The sequence below is a fragment of the Embiotoca jacksoni genome, unplaced genomic scaffold (assembly GCF_022577435.1).
Source record: "Embiotoca jacksoni isolate LCO1_2020_lvr unplaced genomic scaffold, fEmbJac1.0.p SCAF_75, whole genome shotgun sequence".
NCBI lineage: Eukaryota > Metazoa > Chordata > Actinopteri > Embiotocidae > Embiotoca > Embiotoca jacksoni.
In genome coordinates, this window is record NW_027185431.1 from 787,451 (window position 1) to 803,043 (window position 15,593).

Here is a 15,593-nt window from a genome sequence, read left to right on the forward strand (position 1 = left end):
CGGCCAGCAGCTGTCCCAACCACACCTCCACGTTCCCCTGGAAGACACATCCAGGGGACAGACAGAGACAGACAGACAGACAGACAGACAGACAGAGAGAGACGGACCACATGTTCATCACAGCAGGTTTGCTCTTCTGTGATTCTCCCATCCAGAAACCTGAAGTGGTCATCGCGCGTGTGTGTGTGTGTGTGTGTGTGTGTGTGTGTGTGTGTGTGTGTGTGTGTGTGTGTGTGTGTGTGTGTGTGTGTGTTTACCTGTGCCAACACAGCTTGGATCAGTTCCACCGTTTCTCCTTCTTGAGATTGAAAACTGATCATCTGGTCGTAGATTTTTTCACTGAAGACAACTCTGTTAACGTTGTCGAACAAACTGAGCAGGTGAGACTAAAGGACAGAGAGACAGACAGAGACGAATAGAGAGACAGACAGAGAGACAGAGACAAAAAAAAAAAAAAATCAATCAGATAGGGAGCAGGCAGGAAATTAAAAAACAAAATCTCAGTCAAATGTGTGTCACCTGTGTGTCTGTGTGTTACCTGTATGGTGTGTGAGTCGGAGGCCTGTCCCAGGATCTCCAGCAGGGCGGGGTCGGACACGAAGAAGAAGCGAGGGAACACCAGGCGTTTCTTCTCCAGGTAACCTGACAGAGACTTCTGACACAGCTCCAACTGCTCCAGCAGGTGAGGCAGCAGCTGGAGGAGAAGGAAGCAGGTGTGAATCCAGATGTCATACAGATGTACGGTGTGGTGTGGGTGTGGCTCAGAGGCACGCGGGCAGCACCTGGCTGAGTGTCTCGTCTCCCACGCAGCACTGCACCACGTTGGGGAGCTCGTGGGCTCGCTGCATGATCCTCTGCCACGACTTGTCGATGCTCTGGAAACGTTTGGCCTCCTGGACCAGGTGAAGACACGCCTCGTTTAAAATACACAACAAACAAACAAACAAACAAACAAACAAGCAGTCTCTCCCACCTGAGGCAGCTGCTTGGCGATGTCTCCGCCCACAAACACCGCCTCCAGGTAGATCCAGAGGTTCTGAACCGACAGCCACTTCTCGATGATCTCTGAGGTGTTGGAGAGTTTCTGGACCCACAGCTGGATGGACGGCTTGAAGGGAGTGTTGTACCTACAGGAGGCGGGGCCACAGACATTCCTGACCTCTGACCTCTCCGAACCTCCCCATCTCTCCTCCCCCCTCCCCTCTCTCTCCTGCCCACCTGTTGCTGAGCAGTGAGGTGAGCACCATCATGGTGTCCTCCATCATGGAGATCTTGTCAGCGGTCTCGGCTCCCCTCAGCAGCAGTTCTCCTCTGGTCCTGAAGGAGGCGAAGCTGAGCGTCTGTGCGCTCCACTCAGCCACCACGTCCCTCAGCTTGGCCTCGATGTCGCACTCCTTCACCGCGCTAATGCAAACGTCCTGATGCACATGGGACACAAATGTCTCCACATATTCTCCCGGTAACAGCTTTTATCAGCGGTCGGAGAAAGACACGGAGATAACTGAACTGGTATCAACATCAGTGTGTGTGTGTGTGTGTGTGTGTGTGTGTGTGTGTGTGTCTGTGTGTGTGTGTGTCTGTGTGTGTGTGTGTCTGTGTGTGTGTGTGTGTGTGTGTGTGTGTCTGTGTGTGTGTGTCTGTGTGTGTGTCTGTGTGTGTGTGTGTGTGTGTGTGTGTCTCTGTGTGTGTGTCTGTGTGTGTGTGTGTGTGTCTGTGTGTGTGTGTGTGTGAACAGTTTCCAGCGTCAGCACCTCGATGTCTTCTTTGAACTTGAGCAGCGGTGCCTCCATGATGTTTCTGAGGGAGAAACTGTCTGACTGCACCTGGAAGCTGTGAGTGGTCAGCTCGCTGAGACGGGTCCAGTGTCGGGGCAGCATGGCCTGGAAGAGGAGGAGGAGGAGGAGGAGGAGGAGACACAAAGGATCAGTGCCTGCAGAGAATCGGCCCACCGTCAGCTGTCAGCTCCTTCTACCTTGTCGGCCATCATGGAGAGCAACGGACACGTCTCTGCAAAGTCGTCGATGGTCTTCTTCAGATCTCTGAAGGCCTGCCACTCCTTCAGCGCCTTCGGCAGCTTCCTCATTCTGGAGACAGCGAACAGGAGAGGAAGTGAGGAGCTGTGAAACTACAATCTGACGGACAGTCTGTCAGTGATCCGGATGAACAGATGTCCAAACGTCCTCCCTGCTCCACCTGTTCTGGAAGTCCTGCAGCTCCGTGTTGATCTTGTCCACGTTGAGGTCGGCCCACAGGACGTCCTGGTACCCTCCCACGCTGGCAGAGACCGACTCATACAGACTGTAGAGCTTGGAGAGCAGAGAGAGCTCCTTCCTGATCCTCTGCAGGGAGGGGTACTCTGCAGGGGGGGGGGCATCAGAGGGGGGAGAGAGTGGTCATCAGAGGGGGGTCAATACATCAACAGATCGGTCGGTGGATCAATAGATCGGTCGGTGGTACCGTGAACAGACAGGCCGAACAGCTCCTCTCCTCCACAGTAGGTGGTGTATTTCCTCCACAGCTGATCGAACTCCGCCTGAAAACTCTGCAGCCGCTCACTGGCCTCGGATGGAGCCACGCCCTCCACCCCCGGGCCCCTGCACCCACACACACACGTTTTACTGTCTGTACACATCAGTCTCTGTGTGTGTGTGTGTGTGTGTGTGTGTGTGTGTGTGTGTGTGTGTGTGTGTGTACCTGAGGTCGTAGTCGGTACAGAAGCTGTGGACGTGGGTCTGGAAGCTCTGCACTGCTGACAGCAGGTCTGCCTTCATGCTGGGCTGAATCTTCTCCAGAGTGTTCTGGTTCTGCACCACCTGGATCCACACACACACACACACACACACACACACACAGACGTCAGCCCCTGTACTCAGTACTGACCCGTGGACCTTTGCGCCCTGTGTGTGTCTCACCAGGCTGCTGAGGGTTCTCCAGCCGTACGTCAGCCCGTCCACACGCTCAGCGTTCCCGTCGTTGAACAGCAGCTCGTGTTTGTTGAGCAGAGCGAAGGATTCCTCCACCGGGCCGATGGCGGCGTCGATACGAAGCTCCGCCTCCCGGACCTCCAACCGGTGAACAGTGAGGAGATGAATGAGTGACGGAACGGACTGACAGAATGAATTAATAAGGAAATAAATAAACTGTGAAGAACTAAGAGCCACCTCTCTGAGGGCCGCCATGGCGCCTCGGACGTCTTCCAGGTCTGTGATTGGACGCTGCAGGCGCTTGGTCAGCCCGTCCACCAAGGACAGGCTGTCGTCCATGTCGGCGGACGCCCGGCGGTTGAGCGCGGCACCGAAGGCTCGTTTCCAGTGACGACACTCCTGAGTGAGCGCCAGCTTCAGCTGGTCGGTGTCGAAGAGGATCGGACCCACCGCACAAAACGCAGGAAGCTCGGAGATCTGCTCCTCCAGCTTCTGCACAAACAGCAAGGCATCATGGGTAAAGACAAGCACTCCACTACATGTTCCAACACAGGTTCTAGATTTGATTATTCCTGCTGAGTGTGAGGCAGGAATACCTTATTATAAACACACTCAGGAAACACACACCAAGCTAAAGAAGGAAAAGTAGAAGTCCCCATCATGCAGAATGACCTCTGACCTGCACTCATCATGTGACAGACAGGAAGTGGACTCACAGAGTAGAGAGAGATCTGAGAGTTGAACTCCGTCAGGGAGGGGTCGCACTGCAGGAAGGTCTGCACCTGCTCCTCTGGGTCCTAAACACACCCAGCTGTTAGACACACACACACACACACACACACGCGCACACACACACGCGCACACACACACACACACACACACACACACCTGGTTCCACAGAGTAGAGAAGTGACTGAGCTCCTTCAGGGTGTCGGCAGCTGGACCCTTCAGAGACGACACGATGGAGCTGAGCTGAATCACCAACCTGCTCCGAACAACAACAACAACAACATCATGAGACACGAGCAGCGGTTGACGGTCCCATAACGACACCAGACGGCGCTGTTTCTGAGGTTTAAGCTCACAGTCTGAATGTGTGATATGATCAATAAAACATGATTCTGAGCTCCTTTAGGAACCACAGACACACGAGGACAGAAGAGAGTGAGCATCTGGATTCATAGACAATCTCTGTGTGTAACCGTGGTGACAGGGCGGTGTGGAGGGGAGAGGAGACCCTGTGTGCGTGTGTGTGTATTCTGGGTGCTGTGACAGCAGGAAATGGACAGAGTGTCTGCTTGTCTGTCCACCGCTGCGTTACGGTCGGACTGACTTGGTGACGTCTTTGTGTTCGGCCAGCTGTCTGTCCAGCGCTCGCAGCACCGGCGGCTTCACCGGCACGTCGTCCCCCGCGTCCCGAACCGCCGCCTGCTCCACCTGAGAGACACAGCGAGGGAGTGACGCTGAGACGTGATTGGCCGTCGGGTGTTCCTGGAGAGAGAGGAGCGTACCTGCTGCTGTTTGTACTGCAGGTGAGCGTGAGTCCACAGAGGGACGTCTCTGGTCACAGACAGCACCACGGTCACCAGCTTATTCACCGCAGCCTGAAACACACACACACACACACACACACACACACACACACACACACACCACAAATGCGTCCACAGAGCTGCATGAGAACACGTCCATCAGCCACCGCATTGAAAACATCCGGACGACCGTCGTGGGAGACAAGTGAGTGAATGTCTCACCTGGATGTCCTCCAGACTGGGTCTGAGGACAATGTTGGGGATGGACAGCTGGATGGAGGCTCTGAGGAGAGGGGGAGGAGCTGATTGGCTGCTGCAGGACGCAAAAGAGGAGGAGGACGGTGGCTGCTGTCTGGGGACATGAAGTCTCCTCCTCAGGGCCTCCAGAGAGGTTTTAGTGGCTGAGAGAAGACGAATCAGAGCGGAGGGTGGACAGTTTAGGGAAGGAGACATGAGAGGAAGGAAGTGAAGGAGACATGAGAGGAAGGACGGCTGACCTTTGACCAGAGCCTCAGTGTTGCGATGACAGAGCTGACCAATCAGGTTGTAGAAGCAACACGGAAGACAAGACAGACAGCGAGTCTTCTGCTTGGAGTCTGGATGGAGACACTGGAAAGACCCCTGAGGAGGAGGAGGAGGAGGAGGGAGGGAGGGAGGAGAAGGAGAGGGGGGGTTAATGAACATCCAGTTTTTTTTTTTATCTCACGTTCTTTTTTCTGTGTGTGTGTGTGTGTGTGTGTGTGTGTGTGTGTGTGTGTGTGTGTGTGTGTGTGTGTGTGTGTTACCTCCAGATGAACAGCCTCCGTCGTCTTCATCTTCCTCTTCAGCTCCTCGATCAGCTCCAACACGTATTTCTCCACCTGCTGACTCTGCCTGAGCACAAGCATTGTGTACAGTGTCTATAGTGTGTGTACAGTGTGTGTACATTGTGTATAGTGTGTGTACATTGTGTATAGTGTGTGTACAGTGTGTGTACATTGTGAATAGTGTGTACAGTGTGTACAGTGCGTATAGTGTGTGTACAGTGTGTGTACAGTGTGTGTACAGTGTGTACAGTGCGTATAGTGTGTGTATAGTGTGTACAGTGCGTATAGTGTGTGTATAGTGTGTACAGTGCGTATAGTGTGTGTACAGTGTGTGTACATTGTGTATACAGTGCGTATAGTGTGTGTACAGTGTGTGTACAGTGTGTGTACAGTGTGTGTACAGTGTGTACAATGCGTATAGTGTGTGTATAGTGTGTACAGTGCGTATAGTGTGTGTACAGTGTGTGTACAGTGCGTATAGTGTGTGTACAGTGTGTACAGTGCGTATAGTGTGTGTACAGTGTGTGTACAGTGTGAACAGTGTGTACAGTGTGTGTACAATGTGTATAGTGTGTGTGTACAGTGTGTGTACAGTGTGTATCATCTGATGATCACCAGCTGAGGGTTGCAGCAGCAGCAGGGATGCAGCTGTCCACCTGCAGCAGAAGGTCCTCAGGTGAGACAGGTGCGTCTTCAGGCAGGACCAGCAGACAGCAGGACGACGTGGCCCGCAGCAGCCGGCCGATGCGACAGTCCAGCAGGTCCGATGCCGTCTTGGCCACCAGGTCCAGTTCTCTGACAGCCGCACGCACGCTGTGTAGGACTGAACACAGATGGAGGACGATCACCGACGGGTCATCGGACCGACACATCGATGGTACAACAGGAGATGGGAGCGCGTCCGTCCTCACATCCGTCGGAGCTGAGAGCGGACCAGGACAGCGTGGTGAGTCCGGGGGACAGAGACGCCTCCACATGGCTGAAGAAGGGCTGCATTAGAGGCAGGAGGAGGGGGGGGATTCTGGACACCACACAGTGGTAGTCCTGGAGCAGGTCCTGCAGCCTGGAGCACAGAGGGGGGTCACACACACTCGCTCGCTCGCACACACACACACACACACACACACACACACACACACACACACACACACACACTCACCGGCTGTACAAAGCTTTGACCTGTGCTTCTCTGCGGCTCATCTTCACGATGACCTCCGGCACCGTCACGCCCAGTCTGGTCATCCACCGGGCTTCCTGCAGAACCTCCAGAACCACAGGGTCCAGGTTCACCAGGACCTCCTGGAAGCAGACAGGCTGTGGTGAGTTCACTGTCTGTAATAACAGCAGGACAGTCGGGTGTCTGTGGTGCGTTCACTGTGCGTCAGTTATCCGGCACCTTGCTGTACTCGTGTCGGACCAGCAGGGCGGCGCTCAGGCAGCGCGGCGCCCTCTCTGCCGCCTCCCTCCACGCCTGCAGGTGCAGCAACTCGTACTGCAGCAGTACCGCCGCCATCTTGTTGTAGTTGCGGATCACTTGAGTCAATTCGGGTCCCTGAACAGACACAGACAGGTGGGGTCACAGAGGTCACAGAGGTCATAGACAACGACCTCCCTGGTGTTGGAAAATGTGGGTTTGGACCTTCAGGACGTCGAGCTTCTCCTTCAGCACCAACATGGGAGCTTCAAGCTTCCTGAACAGCTGACGACACCACAGGATCCTGCCAGCCACCTGAGACACAGACGGAGACACACCTGAGACGGAGACACACCTGAGATGGAGACACACCTGAGACACAGACGGAGACACACCTGAAACGGAGACACACCTGAGACCAGTCAGAACCGGTCCACAACCAGAACCCCCTCCTCCGACAGTCAGCTGTCAGTCTCCCTCCATGCAATTTAATCTACATAGTGATGACTTAATTAATCTGATTCTGATAGAACACAAAGTTGTTGCCATGGCAACAGACGATGTTTCACACACACACACACACACACACACACACACACACACACACACACACACACACACACACACACACAAACGTTGAACCCGACACACAGAAGATCTACACAATCAGCCGTCCCCATGTGATGATGTCACAGTGACAACAGATGTCATCGGTTTTTGTAACTACTTTGAATTGAGGCCTCAAACGTGTTTTGTGAGGTCGCAGTGACCTTTGACCTCTGACCAGCAGAATCAGACGTGTTCATCGTTCAGGCCGTGTTTGATGAAGTTCCCTCCAGGCCTCATAAGAGTGGGACAGGCAGCGTGACAACACGACCCCAGCTGATACCGGTCCGGTCCATTAGAACCACCGAGGAGAGTGGCGGGTGTTCGTACCGGCGGCAAGTTGCGTCCGCTAGGCGGCCCGTCTCTCTGCCTCTGGTAGGTCTTCCTGAGCAGCTCCAGCTCCCTGCTGTAGCGCTGCAGCAGCAGCAGGTAGTGCTGCTTCAGGTCCAAACGGGCCGCCGGGCCCGACTCAAACACAGCCAGCAGCTCCAGCATCCGCCCCGTCTGAAACACAAACAAGCGCTCTGAGGCACGTCGCACAGAACCGACTACGTGGGGCTGAAGACGGGCTGGACTCACTGTCAGAGACGGACGGAACCACGAGTCCAGCAGAACCTGAAGAGACTGGAACAAACCCTGGACCTGGACCTGGAAGTCTGCATGGTCCCTGTCAAACTGACACACACACACACACACACACACACACACACACACACACACACTCGGTTGGACTGGGTTCTCTGTGATAGACTGGGTTCTCTGTGACGGACTGGGTTCTCTGTGATAGACTGGGTTCTCTGTGATGGACTGGGTTCTCTGTGATAGACTGGGTTCTCTGTGATAGACTGGGTTCTCTGTGATGGACTGGGTTCTCTGTGATAGACTGGGTTCTCTGTGATAGACTGGGTTCTCTGTGATGGACTGGGTTCTCTGTGTTGGACTGGGTTCTCCTGTTAAATCACCTCCATCTTGCGGTGGTCCAGGACGTCGTAGGTTCTGGACCTGATGGTGGACACGATGGTCTGGTAGCGAGCGTAGATCTTGTCGACGCCCTCCACCTGGACACAATATTATCTGTCATATAAATAATAATAATAATAATGATCAACTTTATTTGAACAAGACACTTTTTACAGTGTGGAGGGTTAAACTCCACATTTAGAGCAGCCCTTCACTGGACCAGGCCTGTTCTGTCAGCCTGCTGTTGGATCAGCATCTGGATGAGCCACATCTGGTGAGGAGGGGGGACAAGTCCTGGGAGAGGGGCAGCGCTCCGATGAAAAGGAGTCAGAGAGGCTGAATAAAGACGTGAAGAAGAGACGACCTTCATGTTCTGCAGAGCAGCCAGACTCTCCAGCGTGGACGCCACGTCGGCGACCTTCTCCAGGCGGCGGCAGAAAGCATCGAACTTCCCGAAGATGTAGTTGTCACTGGGGGAGGACAGACGGTCGGTGTGATGAGACGTCTGCCGCTCAGAGAGGACGATGACATCACACGCTGCAGCTGCTCACCTCACGTCCAGCTGTCCTCTCTCAGGACCGTCCGTCAGCTGATCCCGGACCCTCCGGAAGATCCGCTGATACTCCACATTCAGACTGCAGCAGGCAGAGAGACGCTGCAGCAGCACCGGCCTGACACACACACACACACACACACACACACACACACACACACACACACACACAGTATTGTATCTGATCTGATGTTACCTCCTTTAATCTTGTTTCTTTAACTTTGTTTCATTGACTTTGTTTCTTTAACTTTGTTTTTTTTAACTGTTTCTTTGTCCTGACTTCTGTCCCCTCTGACATCATCTCGGTTCTCCTAGAACCTGGTTGTGAGGTCTGATTGGGCTTCCTCAGGTCTAACCTGGTCCACGGTCCGGTCCAGTACCTGCTGTGGTCCCAGATGCGGGCCACGCCCTGCGACAGGTAGCTCCTGCAGGTGCTGATCATCTGGTTGGTGACCTTGAGCAGCAGCGAGGTCATCCTCTCCGAGGTGTTGTAGTGCTGGGACACGGTGTGGATCATCCGGATGCTGGTCATCAGACTGGGAATGTGCTCCAGCATGCTGGTCTGAGAGTGAGACAGGAGGAGGGTGAGACACATTCATACGTTTATCCTGGGGGGACAATAAAGACACGAAGAGTTGAGTCCTACCGGACTGCATTTCCCCAGCGGTCCAAAGAACCTGTCCAGGGTGGACAGATACTTCACGTTGTCCTTGGCCTCGTTAGCCACCACGGTGATGTCACCGTCCTGACACACAATCATGACATCATCAGTCAGACACACACTTCCACAATGCGTTTAGACTTCAGACTCTCAGAGGCTCACCAGTTCTCTCCAGGCTCGCAGAACCCAAGACCGGGCCACCTGCAGAACTCCCAGAGTCCTTTTCACCTGTGGATGCTTCACCTCCTCCATCAGACTGACACACACACACACACACACACACACACACACACACAGAAAAACGAGGATTAAAACACCAAACTGAAGGCATTAAAAGCAGAAAAATGAAATGACCAGAGCAGGTGAAGATGCAGGACATGATGACATCACATCCAACTGCACAAAATGCGTCCAATGAGACAGAGCGACGTTCTATTGGCTGACAGGTGAAAGAGCTGAGTCGGGACGGGGGAGGAGACCCGAGGAGACCTGAGGAGACCAGGTGGAGGACTCAGACGTGGATCTACCTGTTGAAGGTGACCATCCGTCTCTTCCAGTGCTCCAGCTCAGCTGACGGTCCGACGTCATCGGCCTCCTTCCTCATCTGCTCGCTCTGCGTCAGCACCTGCTTGATCTGATTGGTCCATGCCGAGACCACGCCCTCCAGACGCTCCACCAGCTCACTGTTATTGGCTGAGAGTAAAAACACCACGTTGTTCCTTTACATGAACCTGGTCTCCCTCTATCCCTCCTCCCTCACTCCTGGTCCTGGTCCCCCTCTATCCCTCCTCCCTCACTCCTGGTCTCCTCCCTCCCGGTCTCCCCCCTGGTTTCCCTCCTGGTCTCCCTTCCCCCCTGGTTCCCCCCCTCCCACCACCACCACCACCTCCCACCTGCGGCGGTGTAGTCTGCAGGGCTGCTCAGCGTGCTCACGGCTTCAGGAAGCTCCAGCGGCTGCAGCTGGAACCTCGTCTCCACGTTGATTCGGGCTGAGCTGAGATCAGTGATGAACTGACCCACCGAGGACAGGAAGGACTGCACATCTGGACTGGAGGCCACGTCCTGCAGCGAGCCCCACGTCTGGAGAAAAACGTGTTCCCGGTGAGAAACCCTGAAGCAGACGTCGCCAGGTTTGTTACGAGCATGGATTGTTGAGCGGTGCGGTTTCTCTTGTGTGTACCTGCTGGGAGCTGAGAGCTGGTAACATGACGTGAGCCAGCAGAGTCTCCACGCTGTTCAGGACGCCGTCGCTGCAGTCCAACATGCCGAAGTTCACCTCCTGCAACCAGAGGAGCAGCACACAGAGGGGGAGTCGGCGAGGTCCGTCCGACCTCCGCAGACGCCTCCTGTCAGAATTTGGAACGAGCCCGCCGGGTTTACCGACCTGCTGCACGTTAGCGGTGGTGATGGCCCGGTCGGTGGTTCTCAGGAAGAACAGACATTTCCCCAGAGACGGCTAGAAGGAGCAGAAACAGCATCCTCAAACCAAATCCTCACAAAATAAAACCGACTCCGAGGCACCGAGGAAAGATCCTGACGCAGAGGAAACCTCTGACGTCCAGAGATGTGAAACCTTTCCTGTGGTTTATTCCAACGTTTCTGATACCTGACTGAACACACCTGGACTCACCTGATGTGCCTGAGCTGCTCAGTACCTTCAAGATAAAGACGCTATTAATCACTCAAATGACGTCAAACTAACTCAGCCAACAGCAACAGAATGGATAGATGAAGGTTTCATTGCAGGAGCTGTGATGAAGGCGGAGGATTTCTACCAGACTGGGGACAAAAGGTTTGTCTCATAGAGACAACTCTGACCTGAACCCAGACAGATGTGCACTCAGAGGACTGAGACCTGTGGATCCTGGTGGGGAGGAGCCTACCTCATGGCTGGCCGTGGTGAGGAACAGTTTCCTTTGAGCCACAGCTGATGGTGCGACGTCCACGAAGGAGGAGTGACTGGAGGACAGACTCTGAGGACAAACATAAAGCGGTCCAGAGAGGGACAGGAGAGACGGGTCAGGAAAAGAGAGGAGGACTGTTGGTAGCGGTCAGTCCAGGTGAAACATGTTCTTATGGAGCAAATGAACCTGCTTCACGTTCTGATGGAAGAAGATCAGTTTCTTGGAGCCGTTGGCAGCAAAGAAGTCCTCAATCAGACTGAACTGGAGGAGATCAGACGTGAGTTATGTGCAGAGGAAACGTTGAGGACGCATCACGTCTCCGCTCAGAGCAGCAGACTGTGAAGTTACCCTGTCGTCGGAGATGAGGGCGTCCTCCACCTCCAGCGGGCCCAGCGCCCCTCCGTCTGCCAGCCTACCGATCAGGTACTTGTGTCGGGCGTCCAGCGCCGCTCGCCTCTCCTCCCTCAGGGCTCTCGCCTGCTTGGCCATCTCTCTCCTCGCCTCGTTGGACAGCGGCGCCGGCCGTCTCCCCGACACCTGGACAGTTTTCAGCAGGAACACACGTCAACACAGCGACGTGCGTTTGATCACAAATTATGTTTGGAGTCGGATGTCAGCTACTTGTATATATATTATATCATATGTTATATCTTATTTAAAAGAATATTGTTACTATATATATATATATTACACACATTTTATTTTACTCTATTTTTTTCTGCGTATTTATACTATACTGCATAATATATATATATATACCCAACGCACATTACTCAAAGTAATCCATATTGCAATTTCTGTGCAATATACAATATATCCTGGAATTGTACAATTTCACAATATTTGCAATAATTATGTTTTCCTTTACATTTCTCTGCACATATCAGGTTTATATATTTATTTAGTGTGTACAGCTTGTGTGTGTGTGTATTTATACATTGTTTTTTTACAGTTATCATTCTTTAATTCCATGCGAATTTGTAGTTGTCTTCCTGTGTACTAATCTCTGACCTACCTGTATATAACTACATTTCCCCGCTGCAGGATCAATAAAGTGGTGTCTCATCTTAAAGCTCTGGAGAGGATTCGTTCAGAGGCCCGTTAGTGTGGCTGCAGGTCCAGAGTCCCTCTCTCTCTGTTCTCTGCGACGACCAGCCCTTCGATACTACCGTGTGTTCTCATGGCGTCACAGCGCCCCCCGGTGGCCGCTGCTGGTATCGTTTACTCACCGAGGTGCCGGCGGTTGGGGAGGGAGCAGTCGCTGGAGAGGTCATGTGATGAACGGCTCTCGGGTTCTGGCCTCCTATTCGCCGGTGTCCTCTGACCGTCGCAGCTGCTGATTGGAGGAAAAAAGAAAACCATGAAAGTGTTCAAAAGTAAAGCAAGTTTAGATATTATTCTTTATTTTGTCATTGCTAGGCAACCTTCAACGTTTGTTTGCTGCCCTTTACTGACTTCACTGTGACTGAAGTTGATTCACGTCTTTTCACTGGATTCGACTCTGTTCACCTTTTACTTTGTATTCCTGATTCATGTTTCATTTATCTGTTTTCATGTAGATCTGTTTCTGTTCGGTCTTCTCTTCGTGTCTTGTTGTTCAGAGGTTAATTGGAGTCTCAGTATTCACTTAGTTTTAATGGAAACTTGCCACGTTCCAGACGACGTCCTTCCTTCAGTACACTAACAGTAGTGTTGTTTCAAATCAACACTGCAGTTCTGCACTGACAGGAAATTACATTACATTTCATTTAGCTGACGCTTTTATCCAAAGCGACTTACAATAAGTTCATTTCAACCATGAAATGACCTCATCATCTGCAGCTCTAATTATTTTACCCAGAAATCAACGTGTTTTTGTGTCCTCTGTTTAACACATTTAATAAACACATCGATTCTTCTGTCCAGCAGCAGCAGCGGAGAAGAAACACGTTGTGTTCAGGAACAGCTGCAGCTTCCTCAGTAGATTTTAATTTGAAAATCCTTTACATCGGTGGCCCCGCCCCCTTCCTTGACGCAGCCAAGATGGCGACCGTTTAGGGTGGAAAGTGTCCAGAGTTTCACTGTTCTGAATGCATCATCCTGGTACTGGTAGTGTTCTGATGCACTCAGAATAGAGAGAGTTGGTACACAAGTACAACATCTGGACCACAAGTACAACATCTGGACCACAGCATTTGATTCTCGATCCAGCTGATCTGTACCTGTGTGGAGATGAACCTGAGGAGGTCTGGGTTTGGTAAAAGTTTGACCTGCTCCCTCTTCCTCCTCCTCTTCCTCCTCCTCCCTCCCAGCACCAGTCTGGCTCTCCGGCCTGGGGTTGAGGCTGTTCTCGGGGGCAGACTGGATCCCTGGTCCTCCTGTCTGGAGCTCTGCAGACGGAGAGTCTGGATCTTCCATCTGACAGACACAACACATTCAACATCTTCATCCACTGAGATGGAGAGCAGACTTTTTATTTTAGTGTACAAATTCAGACAACTTCACGTTCACTCATTTAAACTCAGTTTCTATCTCCGTCGAACATCTAAAGCCTGGAAAACCTTTACTCAGACTTCTGACGGAGATCAACCTAAGGATCAGGGGTCACCGACGGGTCAGAGTGAATCTGAGGGGACGCCGGGGAGACGAGTGACGGGACAGAAAGACGGGAAAAAAAAGCCGTGTGTCAGAAAATCAGACTTACTTCCATCAAATCCTCCTTTATTCCAGAGTTTTAACTCTTCAGGCTTCGATCAATATTGAAATGAAACACTGGATCTGTTAAAGAGAAGTTCAGGGAAACTGTTGAGGCTGCAGGAGCTCTGAGCGTCTAACTGGGAGATGAGCTGCAATGAGTTGGAGAGTTCAAAACTAACATGGAATAAATTCACTTTAAAAAAAACAAATATACAAACTTTAACAAATGACTGACAGCTCTGTGCATCAACAACAACAGCATGCTTACATATTAAAATACATTTTAAAAAACAAATCTAGTCACCATGGCAACCACCACCATTCTCACTGTGAGATGTGAACAGAGTGGTGCCGGTCCCGTGTGGATCAGGAACTTTGACGGGCCAGTAACCGGGCCAGTAGCCGGGCCAATAACTGGGCCAGTAACCGGGCCAGTAACCGGGCCTAGAGCCGGGCGAGCGGCTGCACCGAGCTGTCACTGACCTGCCTGCCGTCCGTCCAGATGATCGGTTGGAGTCGACAAGTCCCTGCTGCTCAGAAACACCTTGAAATACACCAGAGAGTCTGAGGCAGAGTGGGAAGTCTATCTGACAAGTTTGACTGTTGCCACGGTAACACTGGTTGGGAGGCGTGTGTGTGTGTTTGTGCATCAGTGACTTGGCAACTCCACACAACAGAGCTGCGTCCTGTGTGTGTTGCGCCATGCCAGCAGTTGTTGTGTTAGTGTTTAAAGGACGCTGTGACCTCTGGGAGGAGGTTAAAGGTTAAAGTTCAGCCTCCACACACACACACACACACACACACACACACACCAGAACACCAACCTCTGACAGGAAGGAAGTGGTGAAAGGCCGTCTGACGGTCAGAGGAGGTCCGAGGCTCTCCATCTGTCTAACTGCAGACTTTGATGAAAGGGTGATGGTGATGAAGCGCTTGTCAATAACCCAGAGGCGTTGACCTTTGACCCCGTGAAGTCAGACAGGTGAGTGACTGTGTTCTTTGCAACCTGAACTCTGAAAGATTCTGTGATCCACGTTAACTGTTGATTAAAGCAGAATAAAAAATTTAAAAAAACTAATCACGTTTGGGTCTTTTTTTGTTTAAACAGACAGTTCAGCTGCTGCTGCCACGACGACCAAATATTATAAATACACCAAATCAGAGCTTCACTCTGATTGGTCAGAGCGGGAGAAGAAAAAGCCGCCTGCACACGACTGATGACGGAGTGTTACAGCTGGATTCAATTCACAGGACTTCTCAAATGTTGATTAACTTGAACCTGAAAGTATTTTTGACTCTTTATGATTTATAAGTGTATTAATATCTGAATGAATCCGCTGCAGATTGTAAACAGAAGTGTGTCACTGAACAGGTATGAGAACAGAGCAGACAATAAACCTGAGTGTTCATTAACAGCTGATTTAACACGACAGACTTCAACAGTCTAACGATGGAAACATCCAGATCAACGCAGCACATCCTCAGATTTGGTCTTTTTTTTTTTTTTTTATTCCATTCTTATTCTTTACCAAAACCTGCCACCTACATGTCCCACAA

At 51.9% G+C, this 15,593-nt stretch overlaps 1 protein-coding gene across 1 annotated transcript in view; it reads right to left on the minus strand.

The window, feature by feature from the left end:
* The window catches only part of dnah5l (dynein, axonemal, heavy chain 5 like), a 44,208-nt gene extending 29,830 nt beyond the window's left edge, over positions 1–14,378 (minus strand). The window contains exons 1-44 of the mRNA XM_069177525.1: positions 14,341–14,378; positions 14,044–14,117; positions 13,562–13,757; positions 12,590–12,696; positions 11,709–11,897; positions 11,547–11,621; positions 11,340–11,429; positions 10,841–10,912; positions 10,637–10,735; positions 10,350–10,536; positions 9,984–10,149; positions 9,619–9,712; positions 9,442–9,540; positions 9,176–9,357; positions 8,794–8,913; positions 8,607–8,712; positions 8,245–8,340; positions 7,862–7,957; positions 7,613–7,786; positions 6,902–6,991; positions 6,659–6,814; positions 6,422–6,561; positions 6,174–6,325; positions 5,878–6,085; positions 5,242–5,329; positions 4,954–5,077; positions 4,679–4,857; positions 4,436–4,528; positions 4,258–4,361; positions 3,813–3,909; positions 3,641–3,721; positions 3,162–3,416; positions 2,913–3,062; positions 2,695–2,813; positions 2,458–2,594; positions 2,194–2,356; positions 1,973–2,084; positions 1,752–1,880; positions 1,219–1,418; positions 974–1,127; positions 783–893; positions 539–694; positions 258–386; positions 1–37 (exon numbers count right to left, since the gene is read on the minus strand). The exon at positions 1–37 is cut by the window's left edge and continues 179 nt beyond it. Coding sequence (XP_069033626.1) covers positions 1–37; positions 258–386; positions 539–694; positions 783–893; positions 974–1,127; positions 1,219–1,418; positions 1,752–1,880; positions 1,973–2,084; positions 2,194–2,356; positions 2,458–2,594; positions 2,695–2,813; positions 2,913–3,062; positions 3,162–3,416; positions 3,641–3,721; positions 3,813–3,909; positions 4,258–4,361; positions 4,436–4,528; positions 4,679–4,857; positions 4,954–5,077; positions 5,242–5,329; positions 5,878–6,085; positions 6,174–6,325; positions 6,422–6,561; positions 6,659–6,814; positions 6,902–6,991; positions 7,613–7,786; positions 7,862–7,957; positions 8,245–8,340; positions 8,607–8,712; positions 8,794–8,913; positions 9,176–9,357; positions 9,442–9,540; positions 9,619–9,712; positions 9,984–10,149; positions 10,350–10,536; positions 10,637–10,735; positions 10,841–10,912; positions 11,340–11,429; positions 11,547–11,621; positions 11,709–11,897; positions 12,590–12,696; positions 13,562–13,757; positions 14,044–14,049 — 5,518 coding nt within the window. The 5' untranslated portion in view covers positions 14,050–14,117; positions 14,341–14,378. The remainder of the gene's footprint in view (positions 38–257; positions 387–538; positions 695–782; positions 894–973; positions 1,128–1,218; positions 1,419–1,751; positions 1,881–1,972; positions 2,085–2,193; positions 2,357–2,457; positions 2,595–2,694; positions 2,814–2,912; positions 3,063–3,161; positions 3,417–3,640; positions 3,722–3,812; positions 3,910–4,257; positions 4,362–4,435; positions 4,529–4,678; positions 4,858–4,953; positions 5,078–5,241; positions 5,330–5,877; positions 6,086–6,173; positions 6,326–6,421; positions 6,562–6,658; positions 6,815–6,901; positions 6,992–7,612; positions 7,787–7,861; positions 7,958–8,244; positions 8,341–8,606; positions 8,713–8,793; positions 8,914–9,175; positions 9,358–9,441; positions 9,541–9,618; positions 9,713–9,983; positions 10,150–10,349; positions 10,537–10,636; positions 10,736–10,840; positions 10,913–11,339; positions 11,430–11,546; positions 11,622–11,708; positions 11,898–12,589; positions 12,697–13,561; positions 13,758–14,043; positions 14,118–14,340) is intronic.
* Positions 14,379–15,593: the final 1,215 nt, after the last annotated feature.